Here is a 20362-nt window from a genome sequence, read left to right as displayed (position 1 = left end):
CGCGGAATATTAAAGTATAGAAATATTTTAATATAGATTTTTTAATTATATGATTATTTATTAAAAGATTAATGTATATATCAGGGAATGTTTCATTATATTAATTGCTAGAACATTACAAGCGCGCCATTTATCTTTATGCGTTATTTATAGAAATTAATTAATCATATTGTTATAAATAAATTTAATTAGTAATTATATGAATAATTTTCCGATATTGATCGCGATCGCGTCTAGAAAAAGAATTTAACATAGCGTCTCGCACCAGTATTTTATTCTTTGATTGTCTTTCATTTGAATTCCTCGTTGCAGTTACATTTACTCACGAAAATACTCGCAATTACGTTTAGAAAAGAAATTCGATAATATATGAAACGTTTCGCATCGCTACTTTGTTGCTCGAATGTCACTGTGCGAATGATAACAAGATCGTGAGATGTAAACATTATCGCGCTACCGTTTGTACTGGAAAGATCGAACATGATGTTATTGATAATTTGTTGTCGAATTTTACGTCCTATAACATATACTTTTATACACATAAAATATTAAATTATAGAAGTATTTTAATTTATGAATTAACAAATTAAACGATTATTTATTAAACGATTAATCAAGTTAATAACTTTTCTCTCAATCTAATGCCTATTTATCTAGATTAAAGAATAAAAGATAGAAAAGAATAAAGGAATAAATGAAAAAAAATTTTTTTTTTTAAATGGCTCGCATATAATATTATAATCTCGAGGACTTTTTGAAGGAACTAAATGAATACACGCCTTGTAATGTTTTAGTAAGATATATAACACACAATGCGTTTCTAATACTTATAACATATACAATTCTAAACATATGCTACAAAATATATATTTTATATATAAAAGTTGATCGAGATTTACGCGCGCACTCCGCGCGCGACGGTCACGTGGTCTCCCACGTGCGTCTGTCAGTTCGATGTTTGATCTCGCCGGTTGATCAACGTGCTACGTGTTTTTTCGCGCTCTCGCTCCTTTTAGCTTAGCTTCGCGTCCACAATGTCCCTGGATTCGAAACGCGAGAGACATTTTCTCTACAATAGTCTGTCAATCCTGCTGAAGGCTGTAGAGAAGCAACGAACGATAATAGATTTACGAAACGAAGCATCGATTTTCGGCATCGTCGAAGAGACTGACGCGTACGTATGTTTCCGTTTTCAGTCCGACGTGAAGTTCACGCTTTTTACAAAGAATAGTTGTATTTAATAATTGTATTTAAGAAATTCGTGCTTCGTCAATAATAGTATGTGTGTAACTGTTACGATGAATAGATTGTTTTATAAATAATGTATTTTATAATTAATCAATGATGTCTTTCTTTTATTAAAAGAATCGATTCGATATTATAAGTACGTCATTTTTTTGTTGCTTTTTGCAGATACATGAATGTCGTGATGAGGGACTGTGTGTTTACAGATCCACGTGGAGATTCCTTCAAGTTTGACATGTTCTTCGTACAAGCGAGAAATATTCGTTGTGTTCATATTCCTCCGCATGTGAGTACATTAAAAAACGTAATTATCTCTTTCCGCTCTCGTCTGGTAATTTTTTCTCAGTGATAATCTGAAAGCGATAATAAGCGCAATCGAAGTGCGCTGCATTTAGGTTAGAAATAATCGTGAAAATTTTTGCTTAACTTTCACGGGCAGATAAGATAGCATCAGACAGGTAGATAAGATAGCATCCGACTTCGAAGTAAAATCTTTGTCAAAGGGTTCAGGTATTTTTAGTATCTCAAGGTTGCTCAATCTGATTTCTTGTGCTGAGACAATTGACTTGCATTGTATTTGACATAACTGTGGATTTATTTGAAGATACGATGCTAATGTACATTTATTCGTCGCAAACGTATTGTTAAAATAATTGTGTTTAGATATGATTAGGGGCTGGCGTCCTTGTCATAGTACTATCAAAGTATACGTATGTAGATATGTTCCTGTGTATAAATATGTAATTAGTAAAACAGAAGCATTACTCGGCACGATTTTATATATAAACTCTTATCAATACAGTTCCAAAGCATTTAATAAATTCGAAGGATCTGTTAAATCCATTAAAAGTAATATGGATGCATTCAAATTCACCGACTATGATTGCATTGGTTTCGACTTGGATAACACTCTACTGCGTTACAATATTACAAATCTAGTGCATAGAGAGTATGAGATATTAGCTAAATTCTTGGTGACTGAACGGAGATACAGTGCAAAGCATCTATTAAAGCCATTAACAGATGATGATTTGGATTTCATGCAAAAAGGATTGTTGTTAGATGTTGAAAGGGGAAACATACTCAGAGTGAGCCCAGATGGTGTTATTCGCAGAGCGTGCCATGGATCACATCTCTTAAGTACAGATAAAATAAAGGAAATATATCCTGAACAAAAATGGGAAATTATAGATACTTTCTGCAACAATATGCTGGCAACCTGGAATCCTCCTTTGTCTGAGAAAATGAGAAGTCTTTTAGATTATTTCGATATTCCGACAAGTGTTGTCTTTGCACGAACTATAGACACGCTTGATGAAGAAAGTGGATCCTCTTTGAATAAATATAATGTTTGGCCTGATATATTGGATGGACTAATATATATGTTTTCTAAAGACAATTTTCATTTAAACAAAGGGATTATTGGTGACATTAAGAAAAGTCCAGAGAAATATTTGCATAAATGTAGCCCAAATACAATTTCATGGTTGAGAGAAATAAAGAAAAAATCAGCTACCTTTCTTCTTACTGGATCATATGTAGATTTTGCAACCTTTACTGCCAGTTATGCTCTTGGTAAAGATTGGCAGTCTCTTTTCGATATTGTAATATGTAATGCGAAAAAACCTGGCTTTTTTGCTAACAGTCGACCATTTTTCACTGTTATAAACAACCAAGAAACTTGTTGTGTTACAAGCAAAGATTTAAAACGAGGTGAAATATATAGTCAAGGGAATTGGAACAAACTATCAGAATTTCTTGTTAGTATAACAGGAAAAGCTGATCAACGGTGTTTATATGTTGGCGATAATCTTATACAAGACATTTATGTACCAAATCTATTTGCACATTGTGATACACTAGCTGTAATCGAGGAACAAATGTCAGAAGGGATGCTTTATCATGGGTTGACTCATCCAGATGAGAATATTTTGAATTCAAAGTTTTGGGGATCTTACTTTTGTTTGAAAGATTCAACAGTTAATGTAGATTCTTTGTTTGGGCATATGATAAAAAAATATGCCAAACTGTGTATACCAAAAATCGATTTAGTTACACAGAAACCATTAGAAGAACCTATTCCTTGTTTTAATAAAGATGGAAAGTCTTATTGTGGATATTATCCTGCCATTCCACTTAGCATATCAGGAATGTAATATATAAATGACAATAATAATTATGTTGTATTAATTATAGCAATATCACATTTTTTCTTTATATAGGAAATTTTATCATACTTAAAAAGCTAAAAATATTCATATCTTTTTAGATATTATTATAAATCTAAGATATATTTAAGATATAATTATATTTATATAAAAACATTTTGAGACATTTTAATATTATAATTATGATATAGATATACTAGTCTTTAATAGAAATATGCAGAAATAAAAATTGATTATTGTATTGATATTATCATCTAATGAAATCGTATTATAATTTAAGATACGGATTATACCAGCTATCAAGGAACAATTAAAACGCTTAAGCTGTCCATCAAAGGAAATGAAGAATACAAAGTATACTTTTAAGAACAAACGCACTCAGCAAAGGCAACAGGAAAGCCTCGAGGCTGTAGAACAAATTTTAGAAAGTAGAGATGAAACCAAGAGTCAATTCACAAAATAAATAATACTTGTGACTTAATTTAGTGGATTTAAATTATTAGTCGTCTTTGAATTTGAGTGCTATTAATCACTATACATATTCATATACATGATAAGTTTGATTTACCTTTTTTTATTGAATATACTTTACACTTCGTTAGATAAAAAAATTAGCATAGTAAAATTTTATATGATTTATATCTCTTTTTAATATATTATGTGTATTTAATACATTATGTGTAAAAATATTGCAAAATATATACTGTAAAAATACTTAATTACATCATTGTTCTAAGAAAGAACTGGATAATACATTACTAATTGCATGTTTAAGTAAACAGCAACTTGAACACTGTAAATTTCTATATATAGTTTCATAATATGTGTCTGCTCATTATTCAACATGTAGCATAAAGGAATGTTATTACTATCGAGAAATACTTTAATAAAAATATACTCTCTTCATATAAGATTTATATATAAATAGAAAAAACTACTTATATTCTTTCAACAGCCATAGCAATACCCATTCCTCCTCCAATGCACAATGATACGACACCCTTTTTCTTTCCAGTTCTTTCTAAAATGTGTAACAAGGTGACTAATGTTCTTGTTCCTGAAATATAACGAAAAATTTTATTACGAGAATTTTGTAGAAAAATTTTGTAAAAAAAAGTCAATATTAATTCAATATACCAGACATGCCGATAGGATGACCTAGAGCAATAGCACCGCCATTTACATTAACTTTCTCGGGATCCAATCCAAGTTCTTGAACACATGCAATTGCTTGTGCTGCAAAGGCCTCGTTTAGCTCATAAAAATCTACTTCCTCTTTTGACCAATTTGCTTTCTTCAACTAGAATAAATGTATTTCCAATTATACATGTATAATCGTGTTTTACATGTTATCATAATATAAAATTAATTCAAAAACAGACGTATTATATACTAACGACTAACTTAACAGCTTCAACAGGACCAATACCCATAATTTGAGGGTCAACTCCAATTTGTGCTACTGCAACAATTTTAGCTAATGGTGAAATTCCTTTACTTGCAGCAACTTCTTGAGACATGATAATTACAGCAGCTGCACCATCATTTACACCAGATGCATTGCCAGCAGTAATTGTACCATTCTAGATAGAATATGTTAATATCAAAAGTTGAGTTTTTTTTTATAAAGTTGTATGAAATTTTACAGAAAATAATATTTACGTACTGCTTTAAATGCTGGTTTTAATTTTGCAAGCTTCTCCACAGTTGTTCCAAATTTCGGGAATTCATCCTTAGATACAACGATAGATCCTTTTTTACCTGTAATAGTTACTGGAACAATTTCTTTATCAAAATGTCCAGCATTAATAGCCATCTCTGCCCTCTGCTGAGATTTACTCGCATAGCCATCCTGTGCCACTCTACTTATTGAATATTTTTCAACAATATTTTCAGCTGTCAAAAATATAATAATGGAATAAATAGTAAAAAGATATGACACTAGTATAAAATTTTAATTTTTATAATAAAAATTATATCCAGTTGTAATATTTTTATTTTACCTGTGATTGCCATATGAATGTTATAGAAAGCATCTGTTAAGCCATCATTTATTAATGTATCAACTAAATTACAATTCCCAAAGTCTACACCATTCCTGAGATAAATGGCATGCGGTGCTCTGCTCATGCTTTCTTGACCACCAGCCACAACGATATCACTTTCTCCTGATTTTATAGAAGAATAACCATTTATTACAGACCTGCAGCATATTTACATAATATAGTTTTATGTTATTCAAGATAAATTATGCATTAAGAAGATGCACATGTTGTATTACAGATGCATACCTTAGACCAGAGCCACACAACATATTTATTTGATAAGCAGGAACAGGTATAGGTATGCCAGCATCGACTGCTGCTTGTCTTGCAGGGTTTTGACCTTCTCCTGCAGAAAGAACCTAAAAATATGTGATAAATATATATGTTAACAAATGTTAATTATAATTAATATATTTATTTCAGGTATAAATTTAGTTATAAATTTAGATAAATTTGAAAATATATGCATTCTATTATTTGTAATGCTAATCTATGCAAATTAAATACCTGTCCCATGATGACTTCGGAAACTTCTGTTCCTTTTAACCCAGCTCTTATAAGACTTTCCTTAATAACAATACTTCCCATTTCTGATGCTTTCAAGGTAGACAAGCACCCACGGAATGATCCTACAGAATAGAAATTGGATTATTGTAAAATTTTATATTCAAAGATTTTTTATTATATATTACTACAAAAATATTTTAGATAAATTTTCAAATAAGCTGAATTTCTTCTTTTTGAAAACCTTAATATGTTATATATTTTATATATTTTTTTCATTATTGTTATATTATGTAATTGTGATACAGCATTCTATACATATGTATATTTTTATATATTATACATATATATAATTATATTTTTATTATATTGTATGTATAACCTAAATGAAATTTTTTTACAAGATAAAGTCTTAAATTTTTATTGTTTATTGGGAGTAATTTAAGTAGCACAACATATTTTAAAATTTTTATTTATACAGTTTAAATTTTTTTCACAATAGTGCACCTCGATAACTTAAATCGTCAAGTTGCTGCACTTAATTTTAGTGACAATTATATCATTCTTATTTATGGGTTACCTATGGGTGTCCTGACAGCCGAGACAATTACAACGGTACGATCACTCATTTTTACGAGTCACGAATAAACACCGCACTCAACGAAAAACGCACAGAGACTGCTTCAGTGACATCAGATGGAGGGATATTTATTACTTGTAACGTAGAGTTCCACGTAGAAGACCACGTGATGTAAGGTCCGTTCTTTATAGCGGAACTGGCTACACTAGTTCAGAGATTATCTTTTTCCTCCCAATGTAGAGTAAAAAAATATTCAAAAGAATCCAATTCAGCTATAAAGAACAGATCTATAGTATATGTAATTGCCTCGATAGGGCTGTAATGTAATATATGGCGCTTTTGGGGCACATATAGACTTTTAATATTAGTATTCATAAAATAAATCGGCCACAAATGCAATAAATTTTGTTATAATTATCTATAAATTGTATTATTTAATTATAAAAGATTTTTATATCATTAATTTTTTTATTTACTATTCTTTAATCATGAATATCATTTAATTGATTTATGTATGCTACTCAAATAACATGTGTTTAAGCTGCGCATGCGTGGAATCCCTCTAACAGTACTATCCTTAGATCAGGAATCACATTTGAGTAATTAAATTGTATTGTTAGGTCCATCATTAGGAAAGACATAAGAAATGAAAAAAAAAATAAATGATATAAAGATCTTTTCTAATTAAATAATACAATTTACAGATAATTATAACAAAATTTATAAATTATTTGCTTTTGCAGACGTTTTATTATACGAATATCAATATTAAAAGTCTACGTATGCCCTAAAAGCACCACATATTGCATCTATGTAAGTACGGATCTGTCGAGACAATCATGTCACATGGTCTACTGTGTCGAAATAAATTAGTATGAATTTCTCCGTCTGATCCATCTGACACAATTGTTTTAAATTGCCTAACGGGAATATATTAATGCTAGCGACGTAGGGTCGAATCATAAAAGTATCCTCAAACGTAAATTAAAAGCGAAGCATAAACGAAAGAGAATTAAAAGAAGGGAACTTTAACAACTGTTTCTAAGATCTTGTTTCTTAGTTCTTAGAAATTTCCAGGAAAAGATGCTACTATGACACATAATTTATAAGAGTATTTGATATATATTTGCGGGATGAGGAAATTGATGTATATAATGCATACATGTTGGAAAATTACATAACGCAAATATACATATGACGTACAGTTTGCCGGGAATGATTATATTGACTTAAGATATGAGACTTAATTTGCATGAAATATGTGTGTTGAACGAAATGTATGAATATTTAATACCTAGTTCTGTAAAATAAATATGTATCGCATAAGCTAAACACGTAGAAATACAGAAAAAGTTAAACTTTCCATACTTCTTTATAAAATATAAAATAAATATATAAATAAATACTACACAAATTATTATATAATAATGTAAATTGCATTTATAACAATTATCTGTAAAGAAGACATTTTATAATAACAGAACACTAAATTTATTAATAAAATAATTTTTATAAAAGAGGAACAAGGTACATATATATTTGTTGCGATTAGTTGAAAAATATGTATTCACTTATCAGAGTCGTGATAAACTGTGATTTTCTGAATTGGAATGAAAAAAGATACAGACAAGAATATTGTCAATGCTTGTTTAAAATTCTTTGAATACGGAACGTATTTAGAATAGCAATGAGGTTAGCAAAAAGTCAGCAGTCAGGTGATAATCGATATATACATACAAAGCTTTCGAACAATGGCTATGATATGCGTATGTAATATATAATACAAAGGTAAAAAGAGGAATTGTCAAAAAAAAATCAGATAAGATTGACGACAAGAAAAGATAAGGTCAGATACGTAGCAACAACAACGTTGAAAAACGTTCGCTCGCGTCATAAGCACGTTACAAAATAAATGTCAGGTAGCCATGATTCTGCGCAACTGACAGATGCCGCACAGCTGACGCGTGCTTCCGCCGCGACTCGGCAGGTGGCGCTGACGCAGCGTATCGAAGCGCCGCGGCGCGGCGACGGCGCGTTTGTTTTCACCAGTTTTTACCCAGCGTGCATTGTGAGTCAGTGACTGGTGCTAAGATGGCCGACAACAGGGAGGAGATTTCGGAGCTCGTCGAAAAACGAGGTATTTGTCGGCGCGTTGCGCCCTTTATCCGTTGATATTCCGTCGCGACGCGATGATCCGACATCGCCGAGCCGCGAATGTCGTCGCGGCGACGCGTCGCCCCCGCGTAATCGTTGCGAGACACGCGGCGCGCATCGCCGCAGCTGCACGTCGTCCGCGACCGAAAGGCGCGCGTGGCCCGAGCATGCCGATGATGGATCGTTCGCGAGGAAGCTGCTCTCGCGAACCCGAGGAACATGCGAGCATCGTCTTATACGGTCGTCCAGAAGGTTGTCGCGAGACCCGCGACGTCTCGATAACGTCGCGCCACCCATCCGCGACGGCTGTCATTGTCGTCGTTCGTTCGCCTTCGCCGTCGTCGTCGCTTATCATCAGACGTGTCGAAACGCGCCAACACGCGTTTGACAGTGCGCGATCTCGCGAATCGGTCGCACGAATACATGAATAATTGTCGAGCCCGAAGTCGAAACTGCCGGACCGATTACTCATTAAGGTCACGCTCGGACGGCCTTGCGACTTGCGTCACCGCGATGACTGTCCCTACCGCGACCGCTTTTGAGAGATTACCGTTATCTGTCTCCGTCCGTCCTTTCTTTCTTCTCGTGTCTCGCGATCCCGCTGTCGTCCCTCGCGCCTCGTCTCATCCTTGTGAATTTAATACCGGCTGATTCGTGTTACGCCTACGTTCTCGGATGTGCGCGGATCCGCGCGACGTCGCGGCACATCAGCTGCGGCGAGGCCGCATCGCAACGTGCTCTCGCCGGCTCTGAGCTTACCTTCTCGTCATGCATTTGTTATAACTCTGTATTTTTTACCCTTTAATATTGAATTCGGTTAGTTTTACAAAAATTTAAATCGATTATTTGTGCACGTATTACACAAAGTAAATAAATAATTAATAATTTTTTTCACAATTATATGTGTTGTTTGTTTGATATCGACGATTTATGTAATTTTTTAAATATTAAGTGTTTTTTACAAACATGTGATTACATGTCAAAACACTTAACGTATTAATGATAGTAAAAATATATATTTTTTTTTAATTTCACTAATTAGCTTTAAGAAAGTTTAATAAATTAATAACATTTAATAACATTACAATCTTGGGTGAGAATTATAAAAGTTATAAAATAATTGAACATTGTTATGTAAATATGATAAGACACTATATGTTAAAAAATAATGAAAAAATCATCTCAAGACAAATTTTGCTAAAAGCTCATCATAGTACATACATGGAATTGAAAAGTAGCTACAAGGTAATAATAATTTTAGAACACTGTATATCTATTGAAGTAAATGGAACGGTAAGATATCAGGTTTTTTAAAAAGTATTGATATAAAGGTTCTTGAGTTAGATATTGATCGATATTATATTTTCTTATTTCGCACAATTGCATAAGCCATCAAATGATTGATTATTCTGGTTATCATATTTATATAAATTTTTAAGGATGATATTAAGATACTGAGATAAAACGAAATTTTTTGTGCTGTTTAATATATTGTTTCGAATTTTAAAATAAATTTTGTAGTATACGAACTTATCGAAAAGGAATCTTTTTAATTAAGATATAAACTACATGTATCCACTTCTTTATGGAATATAATTTCATATATTTGAATATCTCTCCGGATGACGATAATTATATTGTTATTTTCATTTCTGCAAAAAACTGTATATTAAGATATATATTTAATATATTTAATTATTGATATCCTTATCCAATTGAATACAATTAATAATTAAATATTCTCTAAATAATATTTAAAATTAGGATACTAAGATATAGGATAATAAATATTATATCGTTTTTATATATTATCTTTTTTATATAATATTAAAATATGAGACTTTTTAATCATACACACAAATAAGCATACTAAAATATGATTAAAAGCACCTAATACATTAAATAAGACAAGTACGTTTTAATTGACAAGTTATATGCGACATCGCGCGACGATTACTTGATGTTTCTAATAGTCTAATGCTATAACGAGATTAACTGTAATATATATCCAACGATGCATATCGGTTCGATACATTGTATGCGATTTATACTTGTAGCTTCTAAAATGAATATCTATATTTTACATTATCCGTCCAGTCTAAATTAAACGTAAGCTCTAAGTAACGCTATTCAATTTACTGCGTCGAATGTAATTTTCAATCGAAGATATTGACGAATAAAATTTTTATTTTATTTTATCTATACGTAGCTTCAGAGAAGTAGTATTTTAAACGTAAATGGATACGTGTGTATATGTGGCAAGAAAGCTTTTAAGTAACATGACGATTAACCTCGGTGGATTTCTTCGCTGAACGAAGGATATTGGCTTCACTTGATCGGCCACACATAAATCATGAGATAAAATTGTGTAAGGAATGGCGTCTTTGCTTCGCGTGATCGTGACTTTGATTCCCTTATCACAATGATATCTGCGCAATTTCTAGTATATAATGATATATATATACACACACACACACACACACACACACACATATATATATATATATACACATGTATGACTCGCAAGCTCGGTTCTGTTATATTATTGCAAGGTATCAATCAATCAGCGGTCAATAAACAATTTAACGATGAATTTGATATTTGCCACAAAATAAAATCAAATCTGAAAAGTAGTTTTAACGTGACGTAATATTCAACATTATCAATTTTACATTGAAAATAAAATTATATATGTAATAGAATTTTAGATTTATAATTTTAAATTTGTTATTTTAAATTAATGTTAGATTAATGTTAGATTTATTGTATTGATAATATTTATTAATACTATATTTAGATAATATTTATTAATATTATATCTGAAAAATGCAAAAAGAATTTAATTTTACTGTATAAAATTTGCTCTATATATAAAATTTAATTTTCTCTCTAATTATTTTTGCTTTAAAATTAATATGAATCATTATGATATAGATCGCATTTAATGATAATTATATTTTTGATATTATATGTAAATATCGTAACTGATAATATATAGTAGCAAAATTAACTGGCGTATTTGTCGCCATGATTCAGGAATGTTTTCATGCCATCTCGGTCGTACATATAATGTGGTTGGAAGATATTATAAAATTTATTTATTAGCGACTTCACATACGTACGGTTTCTACATTGTAAGTTGCATCGGTCGCTTACGTAGCCCGCGCCAGATGGTTTCACGTATACCGACATGGTTCAGCGGGTTCCTAACGGAAGGAAGTCGGTCGATTACGCACGTCTGTGCAGACATATGGATCCCCGAAATACATAAATTCAACAATTCCACGTATTTTTTTAAATTCTTTTATTTACAATATTATAATGAATCTTGCAATACATTCGTAATATTACGATGTAACTCGGTGTTATATTTGAAGCGTTTGAGCCAAGTTTTACGGTCAGTTTCAGCATTTTAATGAATCTCCCGGAAACATGTATTTTCGTATAAAACAAATTATACTGTGACCTAAGAATTTATTTTTGTTATAATCGTTTTAATTTTTATTTTTATTTGAAAGCTATTATCAGTTATTTTTTATTATACATATATTGCCTCGAAGATACATGTACATTGCATCGTATTGCTAATTATAATATTATGAACTTATCGCAAATCTTACAACGTCTCAATATTAATCATAAATATTAAATAATGTCAATGTCAACTTTGCATATTGAACTTTAGTCGAGTGCAAAGTTCTTACAAAATTATTGAGATGTTGAATGTACATTTTGCTAATCTTTACGTAAAATATGAAAGAAAATAAGCATGATGTTTGAATAATTTTTATATTACTACGAATCTCTCAGCGAATATTTACGTCTGCTTTAGACATTCTAATTCAGAATTTATTTAAAATTTTTTGTTTTCTTCGATAATACGAAGAAAACATTCCAGAAGAAATAAAACATGTATATATTAAAATATGCGGTATATAAAATTATAGATAGATTACTGTCTTGCATTTTTTATCGCGAATTAACCGTCATCTTTAAATATTAATTAACAAAATTATAATATTTGTGCAATTAATTAAGGATAATTAATTTAGGATAATCGTAGTAAAAAGGAGAAAATATATTTCAGCGATTAGTTAAAGATTGGTTTATGAATCATTCATTCATAGCGATGAACTTTGATCGAGAACGTCGCAGTTACGACGATTATATCGGGTAGTCGGTCTCATCTCTTTCATCGGGACAGTACAAGCCTGTTGAGTCGATCATTCGAGGCATCGCGTTTCGTGTCCGTGTTTCAGATTGATAGAGCTCTTTGGCATACGAGTAGCACACTATGTAACGAAGGCTTAAGTAGGTTGCAGTTATTTATTCTCGTAACACCCATATGACTGCCTTCTCTCGGTAACGGTACGGCATTGTTCGTCCCGATTTACCGAAGCCAGGTTTCAAAATCCGATCATTTATTTCTGGCTTTGATAATTTCATCGTGCGCGTCGCTTTCTATTGCTAATCCCTCAATGTCGAATTCCCCTGTCATGTACGCGTTTAAAAGGCAATTCATAATAATAGTTATACTTCCGCGCACGTTACAATATACTGGTTTTATTCTAATTCTTTTTAATTTTATGTGTAACGCGTATGCCACATGTGCTCTCTCACTCTTTCTCGTATCTATCGTCATGGAAATCGAGAGATTAATTCTAGGCTTTAAGCCATACAAGCATATGTATCATTATTTCTTTTAAAACTATTTCAAAGTATTATATATATTACTTTATTCAAAGCTTGTCATTTATGTAAATATATACATATACACAAGATATATACATCTACACAGGCAACGGTTTATGTGATTCTCTCATTATTAAAGTAGACACAAGTGACAAAATATTCGCCTAATTTTTACGAAGTAGGAAGTTAATTTATATAGGTAACGAGCGCGCGATTTTGCGTGATATTTTCCGAGTCAGGGTCGCGTAGTCATTGATCGTGCCGACATTAGGGACGTGTAATAAACAGGAAACGATGTGGAACGCTTTAAATTGGTCGACATTTGCCGACTACGAGCCGAATCGGCAGCGGGAAGTGCTCGTGGTCGGCTCGAGTAATGAATCGTTCGTCTCGTGTCTCCTCGTCTCCTCGTCCTCGTCCTCGTCGTGTAGATACAAGTCTCTAGAATGTGTGCCCGCACGATTCCTCGATGTAGGTGAATCGATATTATACATGATGACTCACTACTCGAATCTCGTAGTCGCCTTGAATATGCTACTATGATGTATATATGTATTTTTTTAATATAATTTTGCTCGATATAATCGCGACATGGAAATCTCCAATCATTATTATACTGCTTATCCATCCTCAATCTCGTCATTATTTTCTCATCTCTCGATACTGCGTATATCGCACAATCCTACTTTGCTTCCTCTACTAATCATAAATAATAAATTGAACACTTGATTGAATAGTAGATGATTGAATAATTTATTTGTAAGGAAAGATAATTTTCACAAGATATTTTGACGTATCGTCATTTATATTTTTTGCTTGCTTCTTCGTTTATAATAATAGAAAGTTTTATCGCGTTACCGGGGAGTAAATTAAAATTCATCAAATGAAAAACGTCAGAGCGAGTAGGAAACTAATGAGAAGATACGAGAGATATAACGAGAAAATTTACATTTCATAGGCCCAACATCCAGTGCTGTATCGTGAGCCTGCATCGTAGTCGTATTCTCTTCTCGCTTGTCGACGTGCAGGCTCTACCAATTACGGTCGGGCGCAGCGCAACGCTACGTAATACGCACTAATTATTTTAACACCGTTACGTAATCATGAACCGGACGGTAGTTTTCGGTCAGCGTTTCCCGCCGAGAAGTTGCCGTTCCTCGAAGCACGACGAGTAATCGAATAGATGAAAGAAAGATAAACGATCGAATCTAGAAGAGATGTATTCCTGGCTTATGTAATTATGCGTAATTCAATTGATAAGATCGATCGATTGATACTTCTTCCTCGATTCTTAGTTACGCTTACTTATGGAGTCGGAAATGCGTTATTTGCGTTACGAGAATGGATCGCGAATATTATTTAATCTGCGGTTTACATCTGTATACTCGCTTGCTACAAAGTCTCCATTTTTTCTCTGTCCTCCTTGTTCTTTTTCTTTCTCTTTTATATAAGTCTTTTCTCAGATTGCCTCCCGGAATAATCTCGAATAATTTATTATACCAATTTTTTATTCTCGTTCTTGCTTTAAAATCATTTTTTACACAAATTTAGTTAATAATTTATACATGTTAAATGTGTGATAAATATTGCAAGTGTTCTCTTTAATATTATGATTATATTTCTTTCTACATAGATTTTTACTTTTTCGCGTCTATCTTATTTTTACATTACATTATAAAGATGTCTTTAGTAAGTGTGTTTTTATTTACTTTAATATATTGCTTTCTTTTTTTCCTTCCTTCGAGTAATTTTAAATTTGTATTTTCATCTTCATCTCGCATTAACTTCTTTCGACATACTGCTACATGATAAATATATCTTGCAGGATCTCCGATCTTTCTTTCATTTTAGCATAAACATAAATCATCGAACTGATTTATTAAATTTCTTTGATAAATGAAGCCATCTCATAGCATTCTATACATTACCATAAGTTTCTTCATTTTTCTGCCTTGAATATCTGCAAATAATTTTACGCTCCAACATCACGAAATAAGCAAAGTTTCAAATCATATGAATATAAGTATCTACATAATGTAGATACTATTTGCCAATACATATCGCGTTATGTATTTGTGTCATAGATTGACGCTTATTCGCCGAAAAATGCGAAACTTGCGACTGACAGCTCCGAAGCATAAGTTTCTTTTTCGATCCAACTTTTCATACTCGATTTACTTGGAAAAAATAGCAAGGAAGTTTCGCGATGCGTCACTATGCAAAGTGGGAGCAACGATCTCTCGTGTCGCCGTCGCTTATATATGCATCCGACGTTAGAAATCGCCTCGGAGGAAAGTCTCTCTCTCTCTCTCTTTTTCCTTCTCTCTCCTGGCTTGATGCTAGCGCGAGAAATCTCTCGTGATCACGTTTTCACACGTCCGTGTGTTAAACGCGCCGCGATCGCACGACGTAGCCGACCAACCCTCGTCCGTCCGATTTCTATGCACATGCCAGGCACCATCGGTCATTTGTTGTTCGCTCCGTCAAGCAATCCCGTCTGTGAAAGTCCGCGTCGTTCTTTCGTTCGCGCGGCATGTGGTACGCTTGTGCGGTTTGAGATCGTGAGTTATGCTTGTGAGCATGGTAATTACGTGCGAATTTTTACTTTCTTTTCTGATACCTCACAGACGGAACAATCCTGTTTTTATCGCGATAGCTTCGCGTGGCTAAAGCTTTCCGTTCGTTCGCTTCGGCACAATAGACGAATCACGAATCATCCTGATATGTATATCGCTCGAATAGTAATAATAAAATTTGTTCTGTAATTTTTTCAGTCGATTTAAATTTAATCTTTTCTTCATAGAATGTCTTGGACAATGAACTATAAATTTAAATTATAAAATGTAGATTTAAATTAAAATTTTTACTTGAAATTTAAATAAGAAGTGAATTTTATTATCATTTATATCGTATAATATTTTATTAACGCTTTTAAAGAATATTTCGCAACAAACTTTATTTTCAATCGAGTTAAAATTTCACATATAAACTTTTGGTGATTTACATATTCGAGGCATATGTATATTGCTCGAATAGTAATAATAATATTTGTTCTGTAAATTTTTTCAGTCGATTTAAATTTAATCTTTTCTTCATAGAATGTCTTGGACAATGAACTATAAATTTAAATTATAAAATGTAGATTTAAATTAAAATTTTTACTTGAAATTTAAATAAGAAGTGAATTTTATTATCATTTATATCATATAATATTTTATTAACGCTTTTAAAGAATATTTCGCAACAAACTTTATTTTCAATCGGGTTAAAATTTCACATATAAACTTTTGGTGATTTACATATTCGAGGCATATGTATATTGCTCGAATAGTAATAATAATATTTGTTCTGTAAATTTTTTCAGTCGATTTAAATTTGATCTTTTCTTCATATAATGTCTTGGACAATGAACTATAAATTTAAATTATAAAATGTAGATTTAAATTAAAATTTTTACTTGAAATTTAAATAAGAAGTGAATTTTATTATCATTTATATCGTATAATATTTTATTAACGCTTTTAAAGAATATTTCGCAACAAACTTTATTTTCAATCGAGTTAAAATTTCACATATAAACTTTTGGTGATTTACATATTCGAGGCATATGTATATTGCTCGAATAGTAATAATAATATTTGTTCTGTAAATTTTTTCAGTCGATTTAAATTTGATCTTTTCTTCATAGAATGTCTTGGACAATGAACTATAACTTTAAATTATAAAATATAGATTTAAATTAAAATTTTTACTTGAAATTTAAATAAGAAGTGAATTTTATTATCGTTTATATCGCATAATATTTTATTAACGCTTTTAAAGAATATTTCGCAACAAACTTTATTTTCAATCGGGTTAAAATTTCACGTATAAACTTTTGGCGATTTACATATTCGAGGCATGCTTGTGTTTTTGCTGAATTGACTCATTCAGCTTGAAGTTTCATGTATATGAATATTCTATCAGGTGTGTGCTGCACAGCAAAAATAGAAGTAAGATTCATCAAGTGTTAACACATATAGATCTTGCATACGCTCTTGATGCGCTGCTTGACTCAGTCATCAGGTTGGCAGATTGCCTATTTAATGTCATCACGCGTCGTTTTAAACTTTTGTAACTAAAAAAGAAAATGCTTAATCATGGACGGAATGCAATCTATATACTTTTTATCTTGCTCCTCATTTCTTTCTTGTCTTTTTTTTGCGACTTAACAACATTGTTTTCCACTCTCTAAACGCTAGGCGCGTTCAAGTTGCGTGTGTTGCATTTTCTCAAGAATTACCATAAATTGATTCGCTCAAAGATTTTACTCCGCATTCCATTTTCTTCTCCTTAATTACCTTCCAATATTTTTCACTAATTTTCTAATATTTCTCATTGTAATTTAAATATATGTATCTGCAGGAGATCATGATCAACACAAACCAAAGATTTTTTTTTTTTAATAGAACATATATTTAAAAAATATATATTAATATATAATAATTAAAATAATTTATATAATATAAAATAATAAAATATAAAATAATTTTAATAATTATATTAATATATATTAATTAAAAATATATATTAAAATTAATATATATTTATTAAGAATGAAATTATTGATATTATCGCAACTAAAATTTATTGTATTTTTAATAATTAAACTCCACGACTGAAAATAGATCGTCGATGCCACGATCCTTTCCAGGAATTGTCTCGACAACTGTCGTCGCGACATCCGTAATATTATTCCTCGTTTACGAGGGCGGAGAAAGAGATGCAACGGAAGAGGGATCGAGGAAGGGACGAGAGGCCGCGGTGCGTCGACTCGGGAGGAAAGAAAAGGGGGGCTTGATTCATCGCGCTCGCAGGCCTGCACTCGGCTTCACGCAGCCGTAGAACGAATCTCGGTCCCGTCCCGATCCTGAATTCGAGTGCGCGAGCCAGTTACGCGTCTTCCACGCGAAAGTCAAGGACACGCGGACGAGGTTCCGGAGTTTTCTCCAACCTTCGCGAGCGCGTGCGCGTGCACGATATTCAAAGTCCTTAACGTGTGATTCGTCGATCAGTGCGCGTTTACGTTTGACAAGAGAAAGAGGATTGTTTATTCGTCGAGCTTTTCCGGGTGTTCGTCCTCTCAATCCTTTCTTTTCCAGTGAAGTATCAGGCAACTTCGCTTAGCTTTCATGTTGCATTGTCTTTATTACGAAAAAAATAAAAAAAATATTGGTCTCGGTTATAAATAGTGAAATAATGCATTCTGAAAAGTTTGATAAAAAGAAATATACATTGGAAAATAAAATTTATATCCTTGCATCAGTCACTAAATTCGTAAACTGTTATAAAGTAAAACTTTCTAAGTAACTAATAATAATATTATTAGAATTTTGTAGTATCTGGAAACATTTTTTTCGATATACTTTGACATATTTTATTTTCATGTTGTCGTGACAAAAAATAAAATAAAAGTGAACTCTTTTTTTAGGCTCATATGAAATTGGCCTTAACACGACGACACGATTACACTCGACTTGTTTATAACGAAGGCAGTACGTGCCTACACAGTATCCTAAATTGGTGATTCACAACACTCGAAATCGCCTCGTTTCGTTTTCAGTCTCTCGATATCGTATAATATTAAGATTGCTCGATCTCGATCTTTGTTTTCGCGAAAATTTTGGATAATATCCGTAGATTCTTACTTTCGGTGGCTAATGTGAACGATTCTGAATCAAATAAAAGCTCCATAATGGTAGTCGCAATGCTCGCAAAATACGAACAGTCTGATCTAGGTACGTCTAATATTATTAGTTTATAATAGGAAGATATTACAACTAATTAAATGAGAAATTAATTCTTAAGCTTATACACATAAATTATTTTTACGATTTTGAATTTTTAAAAAGTAAAATTTTATTATATATTTTATTATACATTTTCAATTATATGTCTTTTTCATTTTTAAGCTTAATTTTTTTGTTTTTAATCATATCCAAGCACAATATTTACATATTTAACGCTGCCTTCGCACTACAATTGTAACTAAGAAAGATAGATAAATAAACATCGGCGTGTTGAATCAAATCGCACAATTATTGCACAATGATTTTCACATTCACATGCTGGTAATGTGTACGATAAAATGTACAGAGAGACGTGTAATTTATCTTGACAGAGAAAACGGGAGATTTGTTCTAATGAATCGCACGCCGCTAAACAAACTCGAGCGAATGACCTATAATTACTCGCAAGTAATGCTGTAATGTGTCGGCAAGAAAATGTCGGATGAAACATTGTCGGCTTTAACATTCTGATCGGTTATTACACTTTTGAGCAACAAAATTCTAACTTCAAATCTGTAAAAAACCGCATATTTATTTATTTTTTTTAAATTTCGAAGGTAGTCATAATTTAATAATATATAATAAATATATAATTTAGTAATATAATTTATTATTATATAATTATCTATGTAAGTATGATATTATTGTATTATTATATTATTTTAAGTTTATATTATTGTATTAGAGTAAGATATATATTATTACAAATATTAGTATTTTAATCTCGCATTGCTCTCATATTTATTATTTATATTTATCATATTTACATTTATTTATTCTAATCAACGATTGTAAATTTTATCGTAATTATTTTCGCATAAATTAAATTTATGATCCCAAGTATCACTATATTAAATCGATAGTAAAGAGTATTAAAGATCTCGAGATAACGATTTAAATACAAACCAAGTTTCGTAGGAGTATAACGTAATATTATCTTCGTCCTTACTTGCCGTCTAATCAGCATAGTACTTTTATGATTCGGAGCACGAAATTGTAATTTTCGCGATAATTTTACCATTCATAGCACGTTTGCTTCGTCTAACGTGGGTTGCTTTATTTGCAGTCGAGTTGCCATAATTGCAAAGGGCATGTGCACGTTCGACGAAAAGCAGTAATGTCTCTAGAGGTCGGTTAGGTGCCGTT

At 31.8% G+C, this 20362-nt stretch overlaps 3 protein-coding genes across 23 annotated transcripts in view; 2 read left to right on the top strand and 1 right to left on the bottom strand.

Moving 5' to 3' along the window:
• Positions 1–950: 950 nt before the first annotated feature.
• Positions 951–4998, top strand: Nt5a (5' nucleotidase A). Of its 4 annotated transcripts, none has more exons than XM_083083142.1 (3): positions 951–1174; positions 1414–1531; positions 3694–4989. In XM_083083142.1, exons 1-3 carry the CDS (start codon positions 1035–1037, stop codon positions 3874–3876), a joined length of 441 nt encoding a protein of 146 aa, XP_082939268.1. In that variant the 5' UTR covers positions 951–1034; the 3' UTR covers positions 3877–4989. The 4 variants fall into 4 exon arrangements, with proteins under 4 accessions (XP_082939268.1, XP_082939248.1, XP_082939238.1 ...); XM_083083122.1 differs by lacking the exons at positions 951–1174; positions 1414–1531 and adding exons at positions 1538–1955; positions 2048–3397 and having other exon boundaries at positions 3694–3863; XM_083083112.1 differs by lacking the exons at positions 951–1174; positions 1414–1531 and adding an exon at positions 1538–3397 and having other exon boundaries at positions 3694–3863.
• Positions 3961–6805, bottom strand: Acat2 (Acetyl-CoA acetyltransferase 2). The gene is made up of 8 exons (XM_083083154.1): positions 6543–6805; positions 5966–6087; positions 5705–5817; positions 5417–5616; positions 5080–5309; positions 4811–4996; positions 4551–4713; positions 3961–4470 (listed from the first exon to the last, which is right to left on the bottom strand). Exons 1-8 carry the CDS (start codon positions 6589–6591, stop codon positions 4352–4354), a joined length of 1182 nt encoding a protein of 393 aa, XP_082939280.1. The 5' UTR covers positions 6592–6805; the 3' UTR covers positions 3961–4351.
• A 1740-nt stretch (positions 6806–8545) lies between these two features.
• The window catches only part of LOC145961902 (uncharacterized), a 150720-nt gene continuing 138903 nt past the window's right edge, over positions 8546–20362 (top strand). For 3 of the 18 annotated variants that reach the window (XM_083082859.1, XM_083082826.1, XM_083082768.1), the window contains exon 1: positions 8546–8679. In XM_083082859.1, coding sequence (XP_082938985.1) covers positions 8634–8679 — 46 coding nt within the window. In that variant the 5' untranslated portion in view covers positions 8546–8633. Of the gene's footprint in view, positions 8680–18256; positions 18529–18777; positions 19166–20362 lie in introns of those variants that run through there. The other 15 variants (XM_083082795.1, XM_083082711.1, XM_083082681.1 and 12 more) reach the window with 12 other exon arrangements.

This window comes from Camponotus vicinus, unplaced genomic scaffold (genome assembly GCF_025532165.1).
Source record: "Camponotus vicinus isolate PSW18456_S1 unplaced genomic scaffold, iyCamVici1.0 SCAF_1, whole genome shotgun sequence".
NCBI classification, from domain to species: domain Eukaryota; kingdom Metazoa; phylum Arthropoda; class Insecta; order Hymenoptera; family Formicidae; genus Camponotus; species Camponotus vicinus.
Note: the sequence above shows the minus strand (reverse complement) of the source record. Positions and strands in the feature narration are given on the sequence as shown.